Source organism: Tyto alba, unplaced genomic scaffold, assembly GCF_018691265.1.
Source record: "Tyto alba isolate M040663 unplaced genomic scaffold, T.alba_DEE_v4.0 Super-Scaffold_1000006, whole genome shotgun sequence".
NCBI classification, from domain to species: domain Eukaryota; kingdom Metazoa; phylum Chordata; class Aves; order Strigiformes; family Tytonidae; genus Tyto; species Tyto alba.
This window is the reverse complement of record NW_024881272.1, coordinates 10,611,803-10,638,971: the sequence shown is the minus strand read 5'-3', so window position 1 is coordinate 10,638,971 and position 27,169 is coordinate 10,611,803. Positions and strand designations below refer to the sequence as shown.

Here is a 27,169-nt window from a genome sequence, read left to right as displayed (position 1 = left end):
TTAAAATAAAACAAAACACTGCACAATGTGTGTTTGCAAGGGGCTGTAGTGAGTTAATTTTTCATCCTTACAAGGCGGGATGTAACATTTTTATTTGCAAAGGTGAATGACCTTAATCTTACTGTTTTCAGTTATTGTTCATTTCATTAGATCTCTGCACAGCCTGTCTCATTTAAACTTCTTTGAATGAGAGACCCAGTGACAGCAGAAGTATTTTGTTTTGTAATCCTTCCTCAAACATTAGCAATGATTTAAGGCATAAATGGTGATAACTTGCTTGTTCTTTTGCTACCTTAACTCTTAGATCCTCATTCTCATGAGCTGTAATTCACTCACAATTACACGCTAAAAATAGGAAAAATAAAAATAAAACTGTGGCTCCAAAAAAAATACAGTTGTTGCCAGACTTTACAAGCTCATTCTTAAAGACTTAGCAGGTAAAAGAAGCTCCTGCTTATCTTGTGAAGAGACCAAATGAAGGCTGAACATATTCATTTTATCTGTGCAAGATCTGTGCAGTGAACTCTCACCCTGCTTAAGGTTTTATCCTGAGGCATGGCTAATAGCATTGCAGCAGAAAGGACCCTTTCTTTCTGTGCCTAGTTAGCTGAAATGACTTACTGCTCTGTCCTTCAGTGGTAACAAATTCTTGGGCAAAAAGGGATTGACCTGCAGCTCTGAAGGAGATGGCAAACTGTGCCTAGAAATTTTAACCATCTACTTGTTCATAAAAGGGAAAAAGTACTTATTTCTTAGTTTGAGTGCGTTACAGACAGGGAAATCGGAAAGATCAGAGGATCTTGTCAGGTCGAAAAACTGTAGTGCCATCAGACAAAGCCCCACATCTCTACAGTGCGGTAGGCTGAGCCTTGCACGTGGTTAGTTGGAGTTCAGTATTTGCACAGTTTTCACATCCTTGATTTTCGGAGTACTTTGAGGAACTGTTACCCCATAAGTTGAAAGTAGAAGTACTTGAAAATAGTTCTATGGTGAACTTTACAATCAGTGCATCTGTTGCACGGGTTTACAGTGTGATGTACACATGTCAGATTCACACATTTCAGTACGGGTTGTGAGCTGTGAATGCTTGTACGGGGTAGTCATGACCTGCATGTAAAAGCTATGGAGTTGCCGTGACATAGTTCTTGGGCATCTGACTGAGCTGAACCCAACTGACTTCAAATGCGAGTTGTGTTTGTGTGGAGTAGAGAAGAATGTGGCGTGTGTGTTTTTTTGTTTAAAGACTAAGTGACTCTTACAGTTGTGGATTGTGTCTTTGTTTTCCCATGTATTAGAAACAAATTTCTCAGTTTTCACAACTGTGGTGTGAGCACTGGTATCCTGAGACCATTTAGCAAGTTACATGTCTTTGAAAAGACGCAATTAAATTCTGAGCTGCTTTGTAAGTAATTTCGGTTACTTGTAATGTAGGGCATTTTTCAAGCAAGCGTCCTACAGAAATGATTTTAAACTATGGTTCAGTTTTCAGCTTGAAAGCCTGCCAAGCTTATTTTCAGCTACAGTTAAAAGCATTTTCATAAGGAAAAGCTTCCTCACACAAGGAAGATGTTTTCACCTTACCTGTGAGGAGTCAGTCTTTGTAATTATGTTTCTGAACCTGACTGAAAAGTCACTAATGTAAAAATCACACTTCTGATTTGCAAATGTGCAACCATGAAGATTTGCAGGCAACAGCTACTATGACTGTAACTGAGGCAGTCTACTAAAATGTTATTTTCCATTTTCCCTTTCTTAAAGGGCAGTATTTAGTGTATATTTGTTGACACTGTTGTCATTTAGTTCACACTTTGTGGTTTAACCCCAGCTGGCAACTCAGCCCCACAAAGCTGCTCGCTTACTCCCCCCTTGTGGGTTGGGGGGGAGAGAATCAGAAGGCTAAAAGTGAGAAAACTCACGGGTTGAGGTAAAGACAGTTTAACAGGTAAAGCAAAAGCCATGCACACAAGCAAAGCAAAACAAGGAATTCATCCCCCACTCCCCAGGGGCAGGCAGGGGCTCAGCCATGCCCAGGACAGCCGGGCTCCCTCACACGTAACGGTGATTTGGGAAGACAAACACCATCGCTGCGAACGTCCCCCCCTCGCTCCTCCTCCCCCCAGCTCCCTCCGCTGCGCACGATGCCGTACGGTGTGGGATGTCCCTGGGGTCAGTTGGGGTCGGCTGTCCCGGCTGTGTCCCCTCCCAGCTCCTTGTGCCCCCCAGCCCCTCGCTGGTGGGGTGGGGTGAGAGGCAGAAAAGGCCTTGGCTGGCTCTGTGTGAGCCCTGCTCGGCAGTGAGGAAAACAGCCCTGTGTTACCAACACTGTTTCCAGCACAAATCCAAAACACGGCCCCATAGGGCTGCTGGGAAGAATATTAACTCTAGTCCAGCCAAAATCAGCACAACTCTTTACTTTGCATAAGACAAGTTAAAAGGAAAAATATTGAAAATCACACATTCCAAATAGCTCATTTGATGTGAGTAAGGTACCTTCACTGCCTGAATAATTTTGCAAAATGGGGTATAAGCTTTGCAATCAGTTGAAGACAAGACAGTGGCCACTGGTGTGGGGAAGAGAAAGGGGACAGGAGACAGGGGATTCCTGTGTTGTGGCCATGTTGTGGCTTATTTTGGAAGGTGAGTCCAGGTTCAGTATCTTGCTCACATGTGCTGCTGAGCTTACTGTGTAAGCACCTAGAGACTCAGAAAAGTCTCAGTGCATTAATATATAGCAGGAACGGCTGGCAGATATAATTGCTGAAACTCGTTAATGTTTTTCTGTAGCTAACATGGTTGTAATGTGTCACTATTTAACTCTTAAAATTGTCAGTGGTCAAGCACTCAATATTACCCATCTTTGGCTGGAAGTAGTCAGCTTTCCAGGGGTACATACCTGTTTCGGTGCAGCGGATTTTTGACTTGTGTTCATTTGCTATTTGTGAAAGTAGCAACTGTTTGAAACTGTGGTGGCAATTTAGGAAGGCACATTAAGTGGGTAAAGTGTGAGTAAAGAAGTTGAAGGTGCTGAATTGTTAAGATTTGATAGAATTTTGTAAATACGTTTTCTTTTGCTTTTATGAAAAGACTAAAAATGTGGTTGCATTCTGCAGTAAGATTTCTGTGGAAGAGTTAGAATAAGAACAGATTTAAGGGTCCTGTAGAAGTTTCTTTTGGTATTCCTTTGATGAGCAAAAAAATGCGTGGGCTACACGATTTGCATAAAAGTGTACTTTCAAGTGTTTTCCACAGTGGTACCTTCATTTGCATATTGTCTTTAATCTGATGGATTTTAAGTGCCAGAGAAGTTAGCGAATGTTCCTTAGTTTCACTTTTTTTATGAAGTTGCTTCAATGTATTTTGTCCTTGTTCTTTCTTTTGATTACGGATGCTTGGAAAATACTGTAACACCCTTCTTCCCCCCCCCCCCCCCCCCCCCCCCTTTTCCACGGCATCTAGCTCTTCTTCCAGCTGCTGGCGGGTGCTCCACTTTGATCCCCCAAACCTGGGAGCTGAGGACCACTGTTGCACTCAGATCTTCCTGACAGCAGTGCCTCCCGTTCCTACTGCACCTCTGGCACTTCATGTATGAAACTGTTAACAAGCGGATTTTAATATGATGTACAGAAGTCTTTTTTTGAAAGAAGTAATCTTTTTATGTGAATGCTGTTTTTTTCATCAGATGATTTCATCTGTGAAAACACTTGGGTTGCATGTTATGGTTCATCTCCTATTTTGTTTCTGAATCACTGCTGTAGTAATAAGATACTATATTGATACAAAAGCATGATTATAATTACTGTTGCAGGTTTCTGTCAAATTACTTTAAGCTTGTAGCAGATTTTTGCCTTTGAAGAATAGCAATATTATAAACTTGGTTTAGAGAACTAATTTTTTATTGCTGAAAGCTACTTTAACAAAATCAATTCTGCTTATTGCTTAAATGCATGTTTATAAAGCTGTTCCTGAGATAATGATATATAATTTTAGGTTTATTAATGGCATTCTTGTGTTCACATAAGAAAAACAATCTGGAACTTCTTTTTTTTCCAGACAAGAAAGAACTGTCTGCCATAAACTTTGCTTTGCTGCCTTTCCTTTCCTCATCGTGTTCCTTCCCCACCCCCATAACTCCTGGCCCCAGTCTCTTTCTTTCCCCTCTGCACTGACAGTTTTTTTTTCCAATTTATATCTTTACGGCATCAGAGAAAATATAGCTGAAGGGATACTGAGCAGTTGTCTAGTCCGTTTCTCTGTCCCAAGACATGACCTACTCTGCTTGGCAGCCTTTTTGTCTGTCCTGCTCTGTAAAACTCACAGGGATGAAGGTTCCTCCTTTCCAGGCAGAATATTGGACTTCTTAATTAATCAGTTTCATTTTACCTTAGCTGAGTTTTTCTGTCTTAAATTATTCTGTGTTGCTATCAAGAGAATTACCTGATACAATGTTTCTCAGCATGTGTTTGTAATTTCTGTTCTGTTGCCAGATTGAATGTGGGCTAATCAGTTTATCCTGTTGTGTTTTTGGGTGACGTCTGTAATCTGCAACTTTAATGATTGTGAAGAGTATTTTTAGAGTATAATTAACTACTGAATTTTTGGGAAAGTTACCACTCAGAAAGATTTCTCTTTATTTTTTCATAATTCCGAGTGCACTGCTTCTCTAATCTATTCTGTCATGACAAATAGTGCTTTTATATTTTCTAAGATTTGTTAGAGAAGTTTGAATGTATTAGAAGCAGGTTTCCTAAAAATATGGGTGACATACTTCATGAAATTACCTCTATGGAAATAGATTTTTGGAGGGGAATTACTGTGAGGATATGCATATATTTTCTTCTTCTTTTAGTATGTATCATACTTGCCTGCATCTTTCTTGTGGAGCAGTTCTAGATTGCAACATTTTGAACACTTCTGTTTTTAAGCATTGTGCTTTGCTCTTTGTATGAAATACACTGTACGCTAAGTTTTGGTCCCTCAGCAAACATTTCTATGCTTGTCTGTCTTCTGACTTGTACCAGGAGTTGCGTTTGCTTCTAATTGTGGTCCTCAGGGGCTTAACTGGTTCTTTCTGAATCTTATTACAAAAAACTTTATTTAAAAATATGTATAGACAGACTTACATCATCACAAATGATGCAAAACCAGTCAAATAAATCAAATGTCACAAGTTATGTCTAACAATGTGTGCATGAGCTGCAGCCTCGCAGCGATGTGAGATTCACACCCGGGAGATGTACTTTCCAATGCTCTAGGCTACTTAGCAAAGGAATTTTCAGGCATTACTGGCACGTGCTAAGATGTACTTCTGTAAGACATGTCTGTCCTGGATGCAGTAGGCATAGGAAGGAGTGATACTTGTATGTGCATATATCTATTTACACATGCAACACACAAACTGTTTTATGTGTGCACTTACAATTTCCTCTTACTACTACATATACTTAAATTGGCACAAAACGTTTGTCCCAAAAAGTCTGTTAGAAAAAAGGAACAAGGAGGAGCTCAGTGGTTCCTCAACTGGCTATAGCAACAGCTATTTCTGAGTGATTCTCATCCTCTCACCCATAAAATCAGCATAAAATTGACCTAACATTGCCAGATCAGATGGGGTATCTGGAAAGTAATCCTCAGGGAAAAGAAAATTCAGTCTTTGTAAATCTGAAGATAAAGTGCATGAAGTTGCAGAATCAGATTATACTTTCTCTTTTTATTTCTAAATCAGTATCCTTTTGTTTCTTTCTTTGCAGCACTTGTGAGAAGTTACCACAAAGATGTGTCAGATGCTGCCTAAGTCTAGCTCCAAAAGCAGAAACAAACATAATCTTTTGAAAAAAGCTCTATCCCTGACTCAATTATCATAAAATCCCAAGGCTTTCTGTAGGTGTTAGGGTTTGGTTTCAGATAGTGAAGGCATAAAAAGAGTATAGTAACTTTTCTTTTTGAAGCACAAGTCACATCAAATTTTCTTTCTTAATAAATGTATGGCAAGTACCTACTAAAATAACCAGTTAAAAGCCAGTAATAACAACTGCAAAACCCAGCTCAAAGCAGTTGGATAAGTCTTAGAGGTGTGTAATTTTTGCTGAATGTAGCTCTGAATGTTTTTCTTGAATTGAGTTAGGAATATTTTTTTAAATGTTGGCTCTTTTTTGTTTTTCATGAAGGAGTATTAAGAGCATTATTCTGCCTGTTTAGATCATATGAATTCAATTATTCTTTCCTGATATAAATATTCTCTCATGATATAAATATCCTTTCATGAGATGAAAATAAATGTTGTTATACCTGTAGTTGAGTGAACTGGAATTTACACTTGTATTTATCATTTCAAGTGAGACCAGAGTAGTACGAGAGACCTCTAATATGAGGTAAAGATAGCAAGCTGAGCAGGACACTAAATTATATTTGCAGGTTTTATATCTGTTAGCATGTCAGGGCAGCAAAATAAGTTATTGAAGCTGTTGATCTTATTGCCAGTAGGCAACGGGGTGTTCCTGTGAAATGCTCTTCTGCTTCATTGGCACCTCACGGCGGTGTGAATTTTACCCATTTTTTGACCCCAAACCCCCAGTTACCTAGAGCCATGTTTTGCTTAATTCTGAGATTGTACTTTGCTCCTGATTGTGACCTTTTAAAATTATGCTTACAGGTTTTGCTATTCCGATCTGATTCCTTTTTTGAAGCCTGGCAGTTATACTTCCACTAAGAACAATGAAAGAAAGAAATGACCTTTCTGATTTAGAAGTTTATACATTAAATGTTACACAAAGTATCAGAAAGCCCTGCGACTTTGCTACCGCCTTGCTAAACTATTCAATATACTAAACGTTTCTCATGTAACTGTACTTCCCATCTGCCGGGTCGCATTGCCGGGAAGCGGGGAGCTGGCCGTGCCGGCTGCTCCCGGGCCGTGCCCCGCCGCGCTGCAGGGCGGGCGCGCACCGAGGCGCAGGCAGCAGCTCTCGAGTTTTGCAGTAGCAGCAACTGCAAGTGGTACAGTGAGACTTGGGAAGTCCTGAGCAAGAAGCTGGTGATCAGAAATGGAACTAGGGGCAGCTAGTATCCAGCTTGTATTTCATGAGGCCTAGCAGATGCTTAAGGCTGGATTGCTGCTGGGTGAAGCAATCCTGCTTTCTTCTCACCGCAGCTCCCCATTCCCTGTTTTTTCTTCCTTTTTTTTTTTTTTTTTTTTTTTTTCCTGGCACAAACCCAATGGTTTTGGGGAACTGATCTAGTTGACGCTGACCAGAAAAATTCCAGATGGATGGTTTGATCTTGGTCAGTTCTCTCACCTGGTTCAGTGTGTGGCTGTAAAAGCCTGCACCAGCAGGAGAGAGACGATGGTACAGGATCACCAACAAGTAGCTGGAAGTGGGAGTGCAGTGGAATTGCTGTTTTGCAGAGAAATTTATGCTTGAAATGTTTGTGGGCAATACAGCCTTAGATTTGCAAGGTCTTTTAAGGTATTTTTTTTGATTCTGCACAATTTCCAGTGTTTTTTTTAGCAAGTAATTTATGAATTACTTAACAATGAATCTTAGATATCTGCTACCATGCTTGCCGTGCCTTGAATTTATCAGAGATCACTGCTGATATGTAATTACTTTATTTTTCATGGTACTACATTGGAATAAAAATAAGAGATCCCTTACAGTATAGGCACTGAGATTTTTAAACTGCAATTGTATGTGGTCATTACACAGATGTGTTTGTGGTTTAAATATACACAAAATAGATGGGGGAAAAAAGGTCACAGTTTTAAGTAACCATATTTATTGGCTCTCACATTTTTATAAACATAGCATCTTCTCTCTTGTTTCATGTCTGTGTCCAAAAGTTCTTGCTCCCCATAGTAGATGGAAGAAGATTCCTTGTGCAAAATACATACAATCTCTTAAATAATAGTTCTAGAACCCCTACCCAGATGTTCTTAGGAGCAAAAATGTGCTTGTCTAGTAAGAGTCAAATGGCCACATTTTTGTCTAAAATCTCAGTTGGATTTGAATTAGATGAAAATTAGGTCTAAATTAGGTTGATTGACAAGTTGAACTTTGTAACATGCTTGAAATGTATGTTCCACTGTTGGTTTAACATCTGACCTAGGGTGAAGGAGGAATGCTGGCTTTGGTCTCCAGCTCCTTGTGAGCGGGCCAGCGGCAACTGTGGGTGTAGCAGCTGCCTGTTGAACGGTAGGATTTGAAATCAGCAGCTGGGAATGAAAATACTGGCAATGACGTTTCCATTCCATTAAAGCCTCGGTTTGCAGCAGCAAACATATGTGGGAGGATGAAGAAGAGTAGAAACCTCCGTACTTTGCCAAAGGTGGAGAACTCTTTGGTTCTGATGTAAAGCAGCAATGACAAGAAAGTTTTTGATTTATCAGACGGTGCTAGTGGTAGAAACTGAAGTGGAAATGCGAATACATTTCCCAGACCTTGGCTGTCCAGAAGACAGGAATCCCAGCAGCTCCCGAGGTAGCTGAGAGGTTTCAGTTCTCATCAGGCGGTGTCCCCCGGCGTGTTTCTCCATGCGTTTCACCCTCGCTGGCACCCGGAGCTGTCGGCGGCTGCGGCGGGCGGATCTGTCTGTCGTTGGCCGGGGCACAGGCAGGAGTTGGGGAGCCCTCCCCCTAGTCCAGGCTTTGGCACCGACCTGGGTCTCCCTTGCAGGAGGCCGGGCAATTTCACTTTTAGCACATGGGCAAATGGTGCCACTAATCTGTTGCACAGGAGCACTGTGAGGCTTCATGGGTGTTTGTGATACAGTTTAACAGTAGCGCCTCAGGAAGGTTTTGTATCACAGGAGATTAAAAGCTTTGGAGGGATGAAGTGTATAATTCGTTTTTTGTTGAAAGGTTATGGTTCAGGTCGTTGTGTTAGATGCCTTCAAAATAATGTTAATTGTAGACTAATATATAGCCTAAATAACACTGATTATTTAGGTAACTAAGAGTTTTTAATAGGTTAATGAAAGCTTTAAGGTATTACTGAAATGCTGATCTTAAGTGGCTCTGAACAGAAAATGTTCAAGTGTGCTAGCTCTTCTAAACTGCTTTGAGAGTGCTGGTTACATTGGTACTATCTTTAAAATCATAAATGACGTTTTTCTATACCTCATACAGATCTGTTTCCCTCTTCTTATCCTTCTACATCTTTTTTTCCTTGGATGGAAAGAGGTTTTATATCACTTTATTTCTTACATAAAATTAAAATGTGAAAATTGAACACGTGCTTAAAAAATGAAGTACTCAAAGGTTAAAAAGAAAGAGTTGAATATGAAGATAGTTCAGTACATTATAACCTGCTACCATATGTAAAACAATAAACATATAGTTTCATAAATATGAAATAAGTCTTTTTAATAAACCAGAATCTTCCTTAGTTTTTAGATACATTTTTACACTTGCCTCAAAGCTTGACGCTAAGCTGACCCTCTCTTTAATATTAATGTACTCTGACTGTAATACTCTGTTCCTTTGCCTCTGATTAATGCTGTCTGTCAATTATTTACAGATCCAGTGGTACTGTGGAAGTTCCCGGAGGACTTTGGAGACCAGGTTGGAAACATGAGATTGAACTTTTTTTTTATGTTAGAATAATAATAAAAAAGCTCTCCTATTCAGCTGTGGAAAGGCAGATGCTAATGATAGCAGGGAGGAAGTCTTCACCCAACTGGTGGCTCGGTGATTAGGATGCCTTTGTGACAGGAATATGCAATAGCAGTTGTAGAGCACTGTATATCATACTAATTCTCTGTATCACCTTATATTTGATACAGAGTATTTTATAAGCTCTTCCTGTTGGAAGTATTGGGTTTTCATCTGTTGTAGAATTGAAAATACGGAAAATTTATCAACGCAATTTTGCCAGATGCTGATGTTATAAATCGTGTTAAGAAAAACCACCAGAACAAAAAAGTTGAAGAGCTGCACATGTATGTCCTTTTACTGTCAGAACCTGCGCATCCCATTCCTTTTATCCTTTACAATGCAAAATTTTATATATTTATGTAATAATATTTTAGAGATACTCTAGTTATTTGCTTGGAAAAAAAGTAAGTAATCCTCACACCCTTATAAGAGACAATGATCTAAACTTACTGATTTTGAAAACATGAAAATCCTAGTTTCTAGCTATAATTAATCCTCAAAGGGAAGTTTATACATACAGAGCTGATGGATTATTTCACTGTTTATAGCAATAGCAAAGCTATTAATTAGTATGTTGTGTTTTTTTTTTTTTTTTTTTTTTTTTTTCCCCTGGACTATTTTAGTAAATTTATTAAAATTTAATGAAACTATTAAATTTTATTATTTCAGCAACTTCTAGATGAGTTTCTTCCATGGAAATATTTTTATTTTTCATAAATAAAAATACATAAAACCACTAAATAGAATAAATATCTCTGACTCAATGTCTTTCTTTGCTCTTCTTTTTAGACTGATACTGAGTCAAACATATTCTTCATTGGTAATATCACTACAGTGGATGATCTGTAAATATTTTTGTACAGTAGATCTTGATAAATCGTTGATTTTTTTTGAAATCAATAATACAAGATTCTATAAAGATGGCTGTAAGATGATTCATGATGAAAGGAATAAATAAACAAACTTAGAAGGTAGGATGTCTGGTTAGGGAATAGCATCAGTCAGAAACATGTGCAGCTTATAAGATAGTGATAAATGGTACATGAGCAAAGTGTGCTGTTATATGTTCTTAGCTAGACATCCAACAAGTTTTGATAATTTTCCTGGCTGCAGAACAGTCATCTGCATTGTCATTTAAATTCTCTTTTTCTGTTTTGTTTTGTTCCTTTTCTTTTCCCTAAGAAAGACTTGATCTTAAAAAAAAAAAAAAAGGAAGAAAGAAATTATGTATGAACAAAAATGGGAGCTTATTCAGTAAGTCGAAGGTTATTCAAAGAACAGCTGGTGCAGAAAAATGATTAGAAGATGAAGCTCACTAAAGACTGGAGGGGAATCATACAAAGATGCAATAGACATACCTAATCTATAAAAAACAGAGTCTTCAGGCAGATCTCTGCCTTTGGGCTCTGAAAAACCTATGCCTGCCCATTTGTGTCTCAGCAGTGTAGGGAATATAGGGTTTCAGGTAAATTGCTTGTGTTCCTGGAAAACAGTGTGCTTTAATCCTCATCCTTACAAGGGAAATTTTCCGACTAGAACCACTGGATTTGAACAGAGTATGTAGCAGCTTCTATAGCAAACCCCTGAGCCAAGTAGTCAAGTGAAATCATCCGAAGACTTCTGTGTGCATGTATATGTGCATGATGAACACAGTAGGTCTGGATTGGAGACTTGAATATCTACAAGATTTAATTTAAAAAAAAAAAATAAGAACTCACTAAAATTATCGAGGCTAATTTAAATGAAAGTTTGTGGGGAGAATATTTAAAAAAAAAAAAAAAAAAAAGGAAGAAAATAACGTTCTCCATCCTATTTTCCAGTCATTTCTATTTTAAATGTAAAATGTGTGAGTTAGTTTTTGGATGTATCCCAAAGAATCATCTCTCCTAAAATCTAAGGGCTGTCTGTTTGTACAGTGATATGATAACAGTGGGCAAAATATTTTCCTCTCTTCATGAATTTTTCTACAGTTTATCATGTCACCTTTTTGTTGCTTTCATAATGCAAAGAAAACTTGTCTAAGCCATTTTGATATATTCTTCCTCTTTCTCACATTCATCCTCTCAGTATGCCTGAACTTTCCAATGCTTACTCATTCCTAATCCTCTCTCTTATTCTTGTGGCCTGCCATTTTCTTTTATGTTGGGCAGTATTCTTCTTAGTCCCTTTTTATCTTAAATGTTGACTTTCCAAAATCTTGTTTTGCAAAACTCCCCATCTGTTTTGGATGGGATATAGAAACTACAGATGATCAGGAAAACAGAAAGATCAGTGATTTGTCATAATCACTATCTCACATGCAGTCCCTTAAGTAAAGGTAATATTAAGGCACAGTTTTGGTACCACAAAAGAAATTGCAAGATACATTGTTTATTTTCTTATCTGCCAAGAGTGCAGGGAAACCACTTATTTTCTATCTGGTAATTCTTCATATGCCAGAGTAAGAAGGAAAAGGGAAAAATGCAGATTGGAGAAAGGGGAAAAAAAAAGGTAATGCTTCAAGGCAGGAAATGAAAAATACCTTGCCAGGAGCGTTTCAGAAAGTTGTTCTTCCTTTTTTTTTTTTTTTTTTTTCATGATGGGAGCAATTAACTTTTTAGTGACTCTCAAAACTATCAATTAAGCAATGAACTCAGTGCTGGGTAGGATTCTAAGTACAAAGAACGACACTACCATTTCAAAGAACGTCTTAATTAAAAAGTAGTCCAAAAGCGAAAAGAACTATTCTGAGACATCACAGAGTTACAATTTACTGTTGTACTGGCATTAATTCTATAAACATGAGTTTGACAATGTTGAAAAAGTTCTGAATAATCTCGACACTCTAGACAAAATGTGAAGATTCCTAATTTGGGCATATATAGCTCTTTTGTGGTTATCCTCACAAGCTCACATTTGGATAAGGAATGAATTGCAGTCATCTAATGGAATATTTTTTTTTTTTTATTTAAAATATGCTTTGAATGTATATGCCTACAGGCTCTGTCTTGAGTACGTTCAAAACTCCTATTGTGCTCAAATGAAATTTTTACGATAAAAGATGCATATGTTTTTAATCTTGAAATTAATATTTTCTTTGTTCAGACTGGTTAGACTAGCGTTTGATTTCAGCCTTTCAAACGGAAGTCTATGCAGAGAGAATAGTAATGCTATGATATCTGGCAAAAAAAATCCAGTAGTTTTTAAAAATAAAGTATTTTTCAAGTGTTTTAGAGAAGCAGCTCAAATAAAAACACCACCTTTACTTCCAAATGAAATACTTCATTAACTGTTGAAAAAGAAAATGTGTATGTCACCCAGCAGAACCGAGATAGCCTGCTGGCAGTGGAGCCAGTGGCAAAGCCCTACTTATGTCATGTGTGTCCGGGTGTCTCCAGTATACCCCCGTCTGTAGCTGTTATTCTGGAAATAAAGCACTGGGGGTCCCACTCACTTCACGGGGTTGAAACGTTCCTGGGAAGAGGGGTGGTGTTGGCACAAGGAAGGGCGAGAGCCCAGTGCTGAAAGCACCAGCAGGTGTAAGTGGCTCTGCCAGAGGCAATGCTGCTTTCTGTGTTGTCTTAACCTTTAAGCATGTGAAGTCTAACATTTCTTACAAAGTTAGTAATTACAACTGTTTTGGATATTATTTTTAGCTGTGTAGAATTCAGTTGCTTTTTAATCTGGCTGCTTATTGGGTCAAAGTGATTTCCATCTGCAGTAGGTCCCAGAGTATATGGTGTACAGAAAAACTGATCCACTGAATAGTTCTTAGTCTTCTCCCTTCTAATCGTTTAATAATATAATTCTTTAGTCTGCTGGTGAAAAACATCTCACCAGAAGAAAGATACAAATAGGTAATGTGGCAAGAGACGGTCTTACCAGAAGCCACTTCAGTAATATGAAATATGACAAGAGCATGTTGACTGAAGATGTGGGTTAAGAAAGAATTGAGACTCTGCATTAGGTTGTTAGTTGTGTTACAGATTTCATCCGATCTTCTCTTGGTCTCAGCTTTCTAAGGCAAGCACACTAAATTTGCTTTTTCATGTCAGGCTGTTCCCAAACCCTATAGGTGAGTAACCAGTAAGGGATATGGCATCCCATGTGAGGAATCTCCACTTTTTCTATGAAGTTAGTGTATCGCCCTTTAAGTTATTACCTCATATTTTATATCATAGCATCTAGCTTTTATTTTTGATGTATCACATTATGCAGTAGTCACCAATGAATTGTGATCAGTAAACCTTACTCCTTATCCTGTAGTGACCCAACTACTGAAACCTGATATTATACATGTAAATTTATCAGATTCATGTGAAAATATTTGTATATGTAAAAAATATATAGATATGCGTGCATGTGTGTAAACATCAGTTGTTTAAGGGATAAATCCTATGAAGTACTAATATGTTAGCCTTCCCTCAGCAAAGCACTAATTGCACACTTTAGTTTCAATGTGTGTATTAACAATTGGAAGTTAAGCCTGGCTTGAATGAATGTCTGATTGAAGTCAAAGTGCTCGGTTTCTTGCAGGATGGAATATTTAATTGCATGGATGTGGCAGCAGTTATATAAATGAGATCAATATGAAAGAGGTTATATTATTTTTTTAAAGATGTTAATAATAGCACAAGTTTTATTACAAAAAAAAAAATCTCAAGAAGCAAGCTAAAGTCTATTGTCTGGGTCAAAATAATGTATGGAAACCAGTTGTGATGATTCTGTGTTCCTCGGTGCTCTCCTACGAGAGCAGCAGGAACCCAGGAGGTATGAGACTGTTTACACTTTTTCAAGGCTGCAGGCATGCTGTTAGGGGATGCATCACACTGGCTTTCTGCATTTGATGGCTTTGTTCTTTTATTCTGATGAGGCATTAAATACATGTTTCAAATGTTTATGCTAACTAGATAGGTGCTTGCTTTGGTGTTGTTGTTTTTATCAGTAAATCTTAAAAAGGTTTGGGGATTTTGTTGCTTATGCATTAATGTTTGATTAGTATTTGGGTACATTGCTACAAGAAAGAAGGAATCAATCTAATGATATTACTAATTTTCAAAAGTATTTTTCTCTAAATGTTACATATTTTGGAACTTGAATCCCTGTGTAACTTCGAGGAAAACAATTAACCTAGCTGAGATGATGGCAACTTCGTGCATTGCAAGTAGACTTTATCCAGTTAAGATAGTTTCCTGTGATTCACTGACACTGTGTTTGAAATACATATAGATTTTATTGAAGAACACTGTGTGTGTAAGGCAGCAATGCCTTCTGTCTATGCAAATCGCAGCTGATGGAGATCGGCAGAAAAACATTGAGGCATGTTTGTCATTGCTAACTGCACTTTGTAAACAGAAAATATCTGTCTGGCCCTGATGAATATTCTGTGAAACAACTGCCCACCTAGACATGCTGGGATCCCCCAGGTTCACCAAGACCCTTACATCATTCGAGATGCAAATATTCCAAGATGCATTCTGATTTTCTTTTCTTAAAATTAATTCCAACAGAGAGAGAATAAATCTTTGTGACTTTTATTTTTAAAATCGTAAGAGCCCAATATGAAAAGCTTGAAACTTTCTTGAAATTTTGAGGACAGGTGGCAATGTCAAGTATGCTTGTTTTCAGGATTGTGACAGTTTTGTTTTATAGAGATTTTAAGTAAAAAATGTTGAACTTGATCAGCATATGGTACTGGCTAGCCTCATCTCTACCAGCTCTTTTGTTATCTTGTTATTGTTGTAGGTCTTAATGACAGTTGTAAGCCATAGTTCTGGATGCAGGGGTTAGTCCACCCTGGGGAGGAGAGGGAGAAACACCAGTGTGGATTATGGAAATATGAATTGATCTAAAAAGCAGCTCTCTTGTAACAGAATGGGACTCAAAGAAAGACTGGGGAGAAGCTGGTGAAAAGACGATGGAATATGATGTGAAAATGATCATTTGAATGCTTTCCTTTTCATTCCCAGCTGCTGTGTTCTGGTGAAAAGGCATGCATTTGTATATCTTAAGGCTGGGTGAAAAAGGGCCAGATGAATAGAATTACTTGTTAGATATGTTTTCATTTTGAGTCAGATAAATTATGTGCATTTTAATAGACTGTATGCATATGTTAGCCATTTTTTTTTTATCATACAGCTGTGATATTGGGGAACTATATTTTGTAGAAATGTTCTTTTCTCTGTTTGCTAAAATAAGTACAGTATTAATATTTGTCTGTCCTTCAGATATTCTTTATCAGCCTACTGAAAATAACTGTTAGTGATTTGGCTTATTCCTACAGCCTTCAGCAATGTGCCAAACCAAAGAAGAAAAAAATTAACTGATGGCTGAAACAGTGATGACAATCATTTGGAACGTCTTCCAGAAAGACTGCCAAATTGTCATGTGTGATGTTGTTGTTGATTGACCTCAACTGCCCTCAGAATATTCCACTCTAGTGTCATCTGATTCCTTATTCCGTTCTACCTTATACTTTCTCATGGACTTGATTAGTACCCTCCATCCACTTCAGTCTTTGGTATATTGCCTCTGTTTTACTTTCAGCATTGCTCTTGTGTCTCAAGCTTCCTGCTGCTCTTTGAGGAATATCCTAAATAGCTCAGCCTCTTTTTATGTTAGGTACTGGATGTAATATTCCTGAATGCTGTACTTGGTTCTTGGCTCTTGCTCTGCCTTTCTTGATCATAGTTTTCTGCAGAACTGGGAGAGCATTTGAGGCATTGGGCCAATGCCAGACTCAGTGCATCAGTTCTTGAATTTTAGACTCAAGTTGGAAAGAGGGAAGACCTCTTCTAATTTATAGAGTAATCCTACTGTAGGAACAGGATTTTTATTAATTTTCAGTAAGTGCAGTGAATACTTTGATTAGATTTAAGAGAGTCTTCCCTGAGCATGGACAGTTTCATTCTTCTGGATCAAAATGAATCAGCTGAAAACCTTCCAGGCTGTAGCTGCTGGTGCTGCCTGGCTTGCTGGTGGAAGTTGCTTCCCTCTCCTTTTTAACTGTTCAGAGTTGGTTTACACTATGTTGAAGGACTAAGAGAAGCTGATGGGCTTTGTACTGAAGTGGCTGACGAATGCTCACATGCAGAAACACCAACCTATAATTGTTGCAGAGTAACCTCTAGTGACAGTACTGTAGCAGGGAGCCTAGAGGTCTGGACAGGCTCAACCATAGGCAAAGTGAATGTACATTGCATATCTCCTTGGGAAAACATACATCTAATTGTATGTCCAGTGCATTTTATTTTTTGTGATAGTCATCTGCCTGTATCTGGTAACAAAAAGGATAAGTTAGCACTTAAAAATTATGCTTGTTTGCTTCTTCCCTGTCCCTCTTAGGTCTTAGAGTTGTTTAATCTCTCTTCCATTTTTCAACACAGTTGATAATATCTGAATTTAGTACTGAAAAACTATTAAAAGTGTTTCTTGTTGAGCTATGTTATGGTAAGGCTTAGAATTTGACCTATGCTACCTGTAAAACAAGAAATAACTGTTTCCTTTATAAAAATATCACAAATAATTGTAATTATGAAATAATAATTCTAGCAGGTTCCTTAGAAGCTGATTTCCTTTCTCAGTTCCTTCTGGCTATAGATGCTTCTAGCTTAAGAAACTCAGCCCACACATGTAACTGGTTTCCCCGCCTTTTACAATGTGATGTGTTTCCCTGACTTCCCCTACTACTGACACAGCTGTGTGAGCCCGCATGCTTTCCCATAGGACTGCACATTTAGAAGTGGATATGCCCAGGCAAAGGTTTAGCTTTTGGACTGTCTCACCTTATTTATCTGCATAAGTCACTGTCTACTGCAGTTACTTTATCTTGGCATGGCACCCAAGTTATTCATTAACTTACACGATACTTCATTTATTAACTACTCTTAAGTTTCTGAGTTGTCAGCAAAATCAGGATTTCATCATGGCATATGTTGTACGGTCATTTTATGAAAAAATCAGTGGAGACTTCTGATTCTGGAAGAGCACCACCTTGCATTTTAAGACACAGTTTCACTCCTCAGCCCGAGCAGACTAATTCTTGTATATAAGCATTCCGTAGATCTGGTGCTGACCTTTGTGTGTACATCACTATTGGTCATTTAGTGGGCAGACAAATTGTTCAGTAGAAGCTTTCTAGGCAAGGAATGACATCCTACTATTTACAGACAGTTTCTGTTTCAGGACTTTTCTTTTAGGTAACTAATGCAGTACTTCTTATTTATACTTAGGATTTAGTTCATAAAAAGGAGCAATTTTGCGTGTCACGCTCAGGCTGCTGTTCCCAGTTTGACTGTTGTAGTCACAATGTTTGCTTGCTTGCTTCTGCTTCTGAAATACTCCTGGGTGAAAGTGTAATGGTTAGAAAACTGAGGGAGTCAGAAAGTGCAAAGTGGTATTTCAAGCAAGGTGGATATTTATGTTTTTTTTTTTACCTGTCAGCCTACAAAAACGTGTTCTATGGAAAATTCCAGACTTTTTAGTGGTGATGCTAAGACGAGACTTGAAATAATTTCAGTAGTTGTCAAAAATGCTTGCTGGTTGTACATCCAAAAGTCTGGCAACGTCTGATCACCTGTATTGAGAAGACACCATGGTGCTGTGTGCGGATAGAAACCATTATCTAATTTATAAATTAAATACATTTAGGTGGTCCTTCCTTCTGCCTCAAAACAATCTTCTTTTCTTGTCTTTGACCTTTCACTCTTGTTTCCTGGTTGCTGCGTGATGTGGGTCTTCTGCCTTGGCTACTTCCATCAAAATTACAGTTTCTTTTATTTTGTTAGTTTCTTTCATAATTAGTTTCTTTTATAATATATGTGTAGTTTGAAGTCTCCAGTGAAATAATAGAATTTGTGAAGGAAGAAAAATATTTGGAATATATCTGAAACAAAATATGGTTGATGTTGAAATGAGTCTGAAATGTATCAAGTGTCATCAAGAGTAGAGTTTGTCATGCTTGAAATTTTATGACTTTTTCAATATATTTTCTTATTATGGAATTGCAGCTGTTCATTATTTGTAGTATACTTTTATAGTTATTTTTCCTTTAAAAAATATATTTCCTTGATGAATGAGAAGAAAATCTTTCATATAAGATCCTTTTGACCTGAGTGTCAAATATGGTCTGTTTGTGGTATTCCTTGATACTCCTTTGCAATCATTTCTGAGGCTGCAAACTTCACTTTAAAGCAATATATTGAATAGGTGGAGTTGGGTATGTTGCAAAGAGGCTCATTTCTGTCCTGAGCTGTCACAAGTCTTTCAAGGTGGAATGAAAAAACTAACAGGTAAAACAAATAAATAGGGACCAATTTTAGTGTGTACTTTATTTTTTCACCACTGCAGAAACAGCATCTGAACAGGATGTGCAGGAGGTTCTCAGTGTTGCTTCCAAAGATGCATCTTAACTAGTGTTTTAAGCAGTGGGAAATCTTAAGACAATTTGGGTGAAACGAATAGTGCTGCCCTCTTAGCTATGTAGGATGAAACATGGATTTTAACCTGGCCTTCAAAGTCTACTTATTTGAATTTTGCAAGTGATGTCTACCTTACCTCTAGTTTAAGACAATTGCTCTGTTGAATTTCCAGATAATGTTAGAAATGCTGTAATTGAAACTGTATATTAATAAAAAGTCACTTTTTCTGTACTGCATGCTGATAGAAAATTGTGTGTCATGTTATGGTGTCTTTTTTTTTTTGTGCAAAATGTAATGAACTTTCTTGAAGATAATAAATATTATACTACCTTAGAAGTTAAATACTGCCCACATAGTAAGCCCAAGTGTGGAGATGGAAGAGTGTATTTCCTGTTTTCCTAGCTCTCTGTTACTGCCTCGGGAATAATGGTTTCCCTGACATGAGTCAGGGGAATAACGGGCAACTACTTATTGGTACATGGGATATAAATCCTATATGCTTGCTAGAGCTGTGTGGCTAAGTATTGGCAGTATCTATCTTGGTTTTGTTTGCCTTGCCTGTAATAGGGCCATATGGTAACATTTCAAGCTATGCTTACTCTAATGGGAACTTTCTTTGGGAAGAAGAGCATTGTCAATGTTTATGCTTTTATTATGAGTTCCAGTAAAGTTGTGTGTTTTTTTTTTTTAAGCAGGTAAATTAACCTGTGCTGAACTTCATATTGTGTTAACTATTCTGCTAGTTTTAACTGAGCTTGTTATTTTAAAGTGAACTTTGGGTCCCTGTATGCTATGCTGGACACAACTGTTTATATTTAACCAGTTTATTTTTAACTGGTTATATGATGAGATTCAGGAGCAATTAGACAAATGGAGACTTCAACATTTTATAACTTAGTAAAAAATTTTAAATTTACTCTGTGTTTTTTATTCTTCAGTCTTGCAGAATAGTGAGATTAACAATGCCTTTGAAAGTACTCCGAGTTAATTAATAAATTTGTTCTTTTCTCCTTTTAAGGTGCCTTTGAAAGATGCTCTAAAAGCAGTAAAATCTTTTGTATACTTCCTGGGATGACAGCCTTACTCTGCTGTACAGGACAAGAGCATCTGGTAGTGTGCCTCCAGTCGAAGTGTACAGCACACTGCCCATGTCACTGTTCCAGTCATTAGTTTTCTTTCTTTTATTTTTGTGTGTATTTAACATACTCTTAGTTTAACTGATATTGCAACAATCGTTCAGTAGCAGATACAGCTGACCTTCAGATCTCCACCGCTACCTCTGATAGCTACTTGTTTAGGTGATTTTGCTTCCATAGGATCTCAAAATCTTCTTGTTACCTTGTTGCCTAGAGTCTTCCCTGCTACCTCATCTGTCTTCATGATTTAACTGTGCCCTTACTGCTCTGCTAAGCACGGAGCAGCTAGACAGAGCTATCAAAAGTCTTCAGCTTCTTCTCTGGCAGGAGCAGGAGTAGGTCTTCCTTCCATCCTTCCTTGAGGCATATACCTGAGAGGTGGCCAAGTGGAGAAGAGATAGGGAACAGGATCAAGAGAAATTAACTCTGACTGGAATTCTATAAGCAATCTCCTCCTCACTTGCAGGTATTCAGTTCTTCGTTCAATTTAGACTAGAAATATTTCTCTGAATAAGCTTTAGAAAGATAAAAATGTGACAATTTTTAGAGAACAGATATTTTTCTAAAAGGCTTGGTGTTTAAGTGTTATGATCAACCTCATTCTTCCAAATGTCAGTCACAGGCTGTAGAGCCTCTCCAGTTGTAGTTTACATGTGAGCCAACTAATTGAGGATCAAAAATGGTTCTCAGCAGTGGAGTAAAATTTGTGTTCTGTGGGTCAAAACAATCTACAATTGTATAAATGCACACATAATTCAGTTTAGTGGAGTTTTAATCTTTCTTGAATCCATTAGTGACAACTGCTACATGGTCCAGAATTACCTTGCCCTTACTTTGTTTGTCAGGGTTGTATGAACTCTTCTGTGTCAGCTGTTCTGGGATAGAATTAGATGTCAGAAAACACAGCACTATCCACAATTTACTCTGAAAATTGTGAGATGAAAAGAGAAGGTCTATTTTGAGGGAGCTGCAATTGCACAGATTTTCTTTTCTATCTTCCAGGAATAGAAGTATTGCAACAGGTAGAGCTTAGAGGGCACATTTATGGGTTTGTCTTTTGCCACCCACACAGCACAAACTCCTGTGTCATGCAGTTTTGTTAGCCCCACCATTTTATGTCATGACTGCATTCATCCTGGGGTGTTATGCTGCAAATGAAATGGTGCTATGCGCACGTGACTTTCATGGGACTGCCCTGTAAATATGACTAGCAAGCGAATTAGTAATTGCTATTAAATATTAGTATTTCTCTGAAACAATTTCAGACAGTTCTTCATAATTTGCCTTTTGACTTAGAGAAAAATTTGAAATATCTGAAGGTGAAAACACAGAAACTTAACTAGTGGTTATATTCCTTTCCAGTGTACAAAGTGAGACTCAATGCAAAGTCTGGAAAACTTTCTGGTTTCAAATGTTTTATAAAGGTTGCAGAAAGGTGTTGCTTGCGTTGCAGAGAGCTTGTTAGAATCATGTTTGTACACTTCTGCTTTCCAGTCTCTTCTTCACAAGTAGCCTTGAACTCCTGAAAATTCTAAGTTATATGTACACTTTATCTAACAAATATGGAAATGATATCTAAAATACTTAAAATTGCAGATTTCTGACTTTGAAATAAAAGTGTTCAGAAAGCAGCTGATAATTTTTTTTTCTACCCTGCACAACTACTAGATAATCACTGAATGATGCGCTTTGGAGAGAGTCACGTAGAGGTTAAAAATAGTTGTGGATGTCTGATAATGACTTTCATACTTTAGACCTTTGTATTTCCATGAATGTAATCTAAGATTAAAATTTGCTATTATTCAAACCATTTGGGCCTTTCTTTATTGTAGCTACAATTTTCTGATGAGATTTTTATCAGAGGTAAGAGCTAAGTCTTTGAAATATAGCTGCTGCTGCTGACTTTGCATGGGTCCCTGCTGTGGGTGTGTGCAGCCTCAGAGGAAGGAGAAGGAAGAGTCAGTGGCGGGGACAGAGCTTGCCTTTTCATCGGCTGATTTATGTGGCAGCATTAGAATTTCACCTTTTGTTGAGCTACAATGATGAAGGGTTCGCCATTGGAAGATGCTAAGCAGCCTGACTTTGATTTAAGAATGAACCTAAATCTGTGCTTAACTGTAAGCATTTAAATATTCTCACTGAAGTCACTGGTTTGAGTCAGAAATACCTGTCATAACAGCCTTAAATCTCAAGCAGATCTCTTGTTTGTGTGTTTGGACTGGCACAAGGTGACTGAAAACTGTGGTAAGGAATGGTGAAATAGAGTCCCCTTCAAGGAAAGATCAGAGAGCAAGTTGGGTTAATGTTGAAGGAGAGACAACATTGGAGTTGGAGATCTGAGTAGAGAAAACTGGTAAGAACCAAAAGAGAGATCTGCAGTCAGGTGTTTCAAGAGGAGACATTTAAAGAGAGGTTAGTATGTAGAGGAAGTTCTAGCAGGAAGAAAACAAAAGTTGTGAAGGACAGTTAGATGAAATACTAAAATAGAATAGCGATGGGTTTCTGCTGCTGTGCTATAGGCATAAGGGAAATATTTTCTTAACCATTTCCATTTTTATTTAAGCTTTTTTCAAGGGAAGCAGCATGATGTAGTTAATGTGATACTATGTTTTTGATTTCCTTTCTCTTGGAGACTGTATAAAGAATGATATATCCTTTAATTTAGCAATTAAACTCAATGGTGTATGCAACTGTAGATGTTTATTTGGTGTTTGAAAGCAAATGGATAATCTTTTGCTTGTGTCTTTTACAACATCATTATCTTTTCCCCCCATATACAGTTTCTTTCCTTTATGACACAGTGACCATTCCTGAAAGTGCTAACACAGTGAGAACCAGAGGAGAAAATAGTCGTAGGACACATGAATCAAGGTTATTTTGCTTTCTGATGACTTGTACAACCTTTTGTCTTCAGAAATAAACACAAGCTTTTATGAAGCTATGAAAACAAAAGACAATAAATACATTATTTTTTCTGAGAGTGTGTGTGTTGACTCAAGAAGTAGTCCTGGCTGTGTTATGGATCTGTGAAAATGATGACCCATTAGGTGGCAGAGCTCAAATTTTATTCAATAGCGAGGTTACTGAAAGTATCAACTGTAATTGTACACGAATAGTGACTGTGTATGTGAATGTGTATATAATGTCATTTGCATTTTAAATTCGTCTAGGAGCATCTTGGGGGCATCTTGTTTTCTTCCAGTTAAAAAATATGAATAGCACCTGTAATTAAGGGAGAAAACTGAGCCCTGGAAGCTAGGTAGGACTTCCATCTATTGATCTGTGTAAACCCGGCTTATGCTGTCAGGGGAGCAGCAGTCAACTGCTGAGCTGCTTTGTCACTGACATAAGCTGAGAGAGGATTTTTTTTTTTTTTTTTTTTTTTTTTGTCTATACTGTTTATACACCAGTCTATAGACCTGCTGGCTGGTTGAATTTTAAAGAGTGCGGAGGTTTAAAGACTTGTCCCCCGAGGGATGCTCCTGCCAGTTGGGAAGCGAGCTGAGGCTGCTCTGCAGAAGTTGTGTGCACGTGTGCTGGCTGGGGGAGGGACGAGGTGGCGTGGGGGAAACGCCGTCCTGCAGCTCAGCCTGGAAAACGCTGCAAAACATACCCATAATTTTGCAGGTTGTTTAGTCAAAATATTGAGCTAATACCTTTGTTTTTTTTTTGTTTTTGTTTTCTTTTTCTCGTGTGATAATTTATTCTGAGAGAATACAATGGGGAACATAAATGAATACATTTCCATACCCAGTTTTGAGTCAGTGCTAAGCTTATCAGACAGTAATTAAAGTCTTTGGTAGCAAGGAGAAAATTGTTTCCTGTAGTGTGAGAATAGGTGCAGATTGAGAAAGAGAATTTAAGTAGAGTTTAAAATACTATTTCTTTAGAATGGGGAAAAAAGCTTTATGAGCCTGAAGTGAGACTCTTTGGAGATATTTAGGAAATTTCTGAGTTAAAAGTTTTTATTAGCCTGTTCTGATTGCTTTCTTTTGTTAGAGTTTATTATGACTACTACCAGCATTGTGTATGCTTATTTCCTGCCTACAGAAATTCAAATGTTTACCTGCCCTCTTTGTATGTTGATCCTCACCCTCCTGCAATGGCCACTCACAGCGGTCAGAAGGGTGCTTGAGCAGTTTCTTTTGGAGAGTATTATATGTACTGCTGTTGTTCATAATTAAGTTAATAACCTTTCCCAAAACACAACATGTGGCTTTCGTACCCTTCTTTATTTGTGCTGACAAAGTAAAAGTTCCAAAGACTTCGTGAACTCTCTTGGATGACTTAGAAATTCTAGAGAAGTTGACTTTTCCATTTTGTACTGTATGATGATTTACTGGGGCACATCATATAGATTTAAAATGTTGCAACTAACATAGCATGTTGTATTCAGAGGCATCTTTTTCCTGAACTATTCGTCCCTTGCTGATTAACTTGCATGGGTTCTTCATGTTGTACACTATTCACTGAGCCAGGCAAATGTTTAAAGTAAATAGTCATTGTGGTGTGTAGGAATTTAAATACATAATTTCCCCTAATGGGAGCTGACTGTTCAACATGAAGTAAACAGAGAATTCGGGCTGGAGAGTGCTGACATCTTAGATCAAGTCATTAAACCCCCATGTGCAGCTCTGGAAATTTGCAATCAATATGCATTTTTCTGAAAACACACACCTTGTCAGATAACTCATGTATACAGCAGTATATGTCTGGTCTGCTACAAAAAGGGAATTCTGTAGCTTTGACCAACTACATTGATGTCAACTGTCTCTTCTTAGCTTGAAGCATTTCACTGAAGGTTTGTTTTCCCAGTTGGGAACAAGAAAATAAAACAATAAAACCTGTTTTTCTGGGACCTTGTAAAGTCATTGTATAATGTTTGCTGCTAGCTGATCTGGTAATTCACTTTTTTTTTTTTAAGAAAAACGTTGACTAGTTTGAGAGAATTTTTATATTTTAATTAACACATTTTATTTGCCACTAAACAGCTTCTTAAATAAAATTCTGCAAGAAGGAGTGACATTATCCTTTCATATTATAGTACAAATGTAGATCCGGTGGATTTCTCCCCCCACCCCCTGCTTGCCTTTATTAATAGTGAGGCTTGCTTGTGAAACCCAAAGGGTTAATCATATAAATTTCTCCTTTGGACCAGCAGACGATTTCCATCATTTTTAGCTTTTGACTACAGAACATGTATAGAGTCGTTATACCTCTCTGTAATTCATTCTGCTGCCAACTTCATTCCCTTTTCTCTGCCTGCATTTTAATTGAAACAACATTTGTATTTTTGAGCCAGGATCTGTCAGAAGTCCCTGTGGCTAGTCTGTGGTACAAGTAGCAGCAGACGTGGCTTACCCATATGGTGTGGTGCTTCTTGTAAAATCCATATGGCCTTGTTGAAGGGAATCCCAGCGGGGATGTGAAGGGTGTTAATACCCTTCAGGCCAGGCCTTTCCCTCCTGGGGCTTCTATGGCATTGTCTTTGCAATCTGCCAAAGCACAAACTTAATTCCTTTTTAATAATCAATTATTTCAGTCCGGGAACGTGTGCTGTATTTTTTGCAATCATATATTCCTTGAACTTATTATTTGTTATGAGTATTTTTGGGTATTTTTTAAAAGCAACCTCTAGCTTGCTTTTAAAAGCCTTTCAAAAGCCTTTTCAAAAATCCTAACTTCATTTCTTTTACTTGTATTTACAGGAAGTGCTGAACAGCGTTCCAAAGTTCTGCTTTCCTTTTGACATTGAAAGGTATGTGGTATAGTTATTGTTTATTTTAAAATATTTTATAGAAAATGATATTTAGCATAATTGCAAGGAAAGATTTAAAGAAAAGTAAAACATATTGTACTCCCTGAATTTGCACCTGCAGATGAGAAGAACATGTTCTTTGTTGTTCAAGTAAGTATGAAATCACTTGTAGGAAATTATCACAGCAAAATGGAACCTTTACAGAATTTTAGGGATATGTCTTTCAAGGTGGAGCTACATTCCAGCGCCCAATTTTGACCATTATAATTGTAAATGCCATCTGTGTTAATATAAGGATATAACATAGTTTCCTTCAAACAGCAAGCACTGTAAAAAAATGTTATGGTGCACCAGGATATAAAAACTCGATGAGCAGTACCAAAACCATGTTGTTAGAGTTCAAAGAAATTAAGACTTTAATTGCATGGAAGTAAGTGACTATGCAATTGATTTTTCTCAGCAAAGAATCAAGACCATTATTTATAATTAATTAGCCCTTACCTTTCTGGTATCAGTTATAGTATGGCTTCCACGTAATGCTCTGCCAGTCATTTAAATTGTTCATATAAAATGTTTTTATTAATTAAAACATTTATTTAGGCTTGTCAAAATGATTAATGGTAATTAATTTAATAAATTGTACTCACTCAGTTTGGAAAACTCCTATTGTCCAAATCAACAAAGATCAAATTAAGAGCTTGCTTTGCCTAATTAATGAAATCTACACCCAGGTAGTGTGCAGGCAGAGCAGGTTTCAGAACAACTTTGGGATCAGTTGTAGTTGCTTCTCATCTTTGACTCTCCATCTATCAGACGCAAGAGGCTGCTGTCAGTGGAGTAAAAGATGGTGTGTGTATAGAGGAAAGAAGAGAGGCTTTGCAGAAAAACATAATGGCAAAATAAAGATCTTCATAAACACAACTTCCCAGAACTGGGTTCATTTAGTCTTTTATAGCTGAATCTAATTAAGTTGTTTGGGTTTTGAATGGGTTAAGCTCACTGTCCTTTAAGCTGTTTTAATGACTTAACTAATACGATTGACACTGTTGGCTTTAAAGCATTAAAGTCTTTAATGTGCTTAAGATATGTACAGAATTCTGTTTAAAATTGGTAATGAAGATGCATAATGGAAATAAAATTTGATCATAACAGAAAAAGGTGAGGTTCTGTTGCTGCCATCCAGTGGCAAGAAGATAAGCAGAGGCAGCAAATAATTATTTTCAAATAA

General features: G+C 37.6%; 1 protein-coding gene across 3 annotated transcripts in view; it reads left to right on the top strand.

The window, feature by feature from the left end:
* The window catches only part of DENND1B (DENN domain containing 1B), a 162,958-nt gene that overhangs the window by 32,876 nt on the left and 102,913 nt on the right, over nucleotides 1-27,169 (top strand). For all 3 annotated transcript variants that reach the window (XM_042804384.1, XM_042804379.1, XM_042804385.1), the window contains exons 3-4: nucleotides 9,513-9,556; nucleotides 25,892-25,941. In XM_042804384.1, the coding sequence (XP_042660318.1) occupies nucleotides 9,513-9,556; nucleotides 25,892-25,941 (94 nt within the window). The remainder of the gene's footprint in view (nucleotides 1-9,512; nucleotides 9,557-25,891; nucleotides 25,942-27,169) is intronic.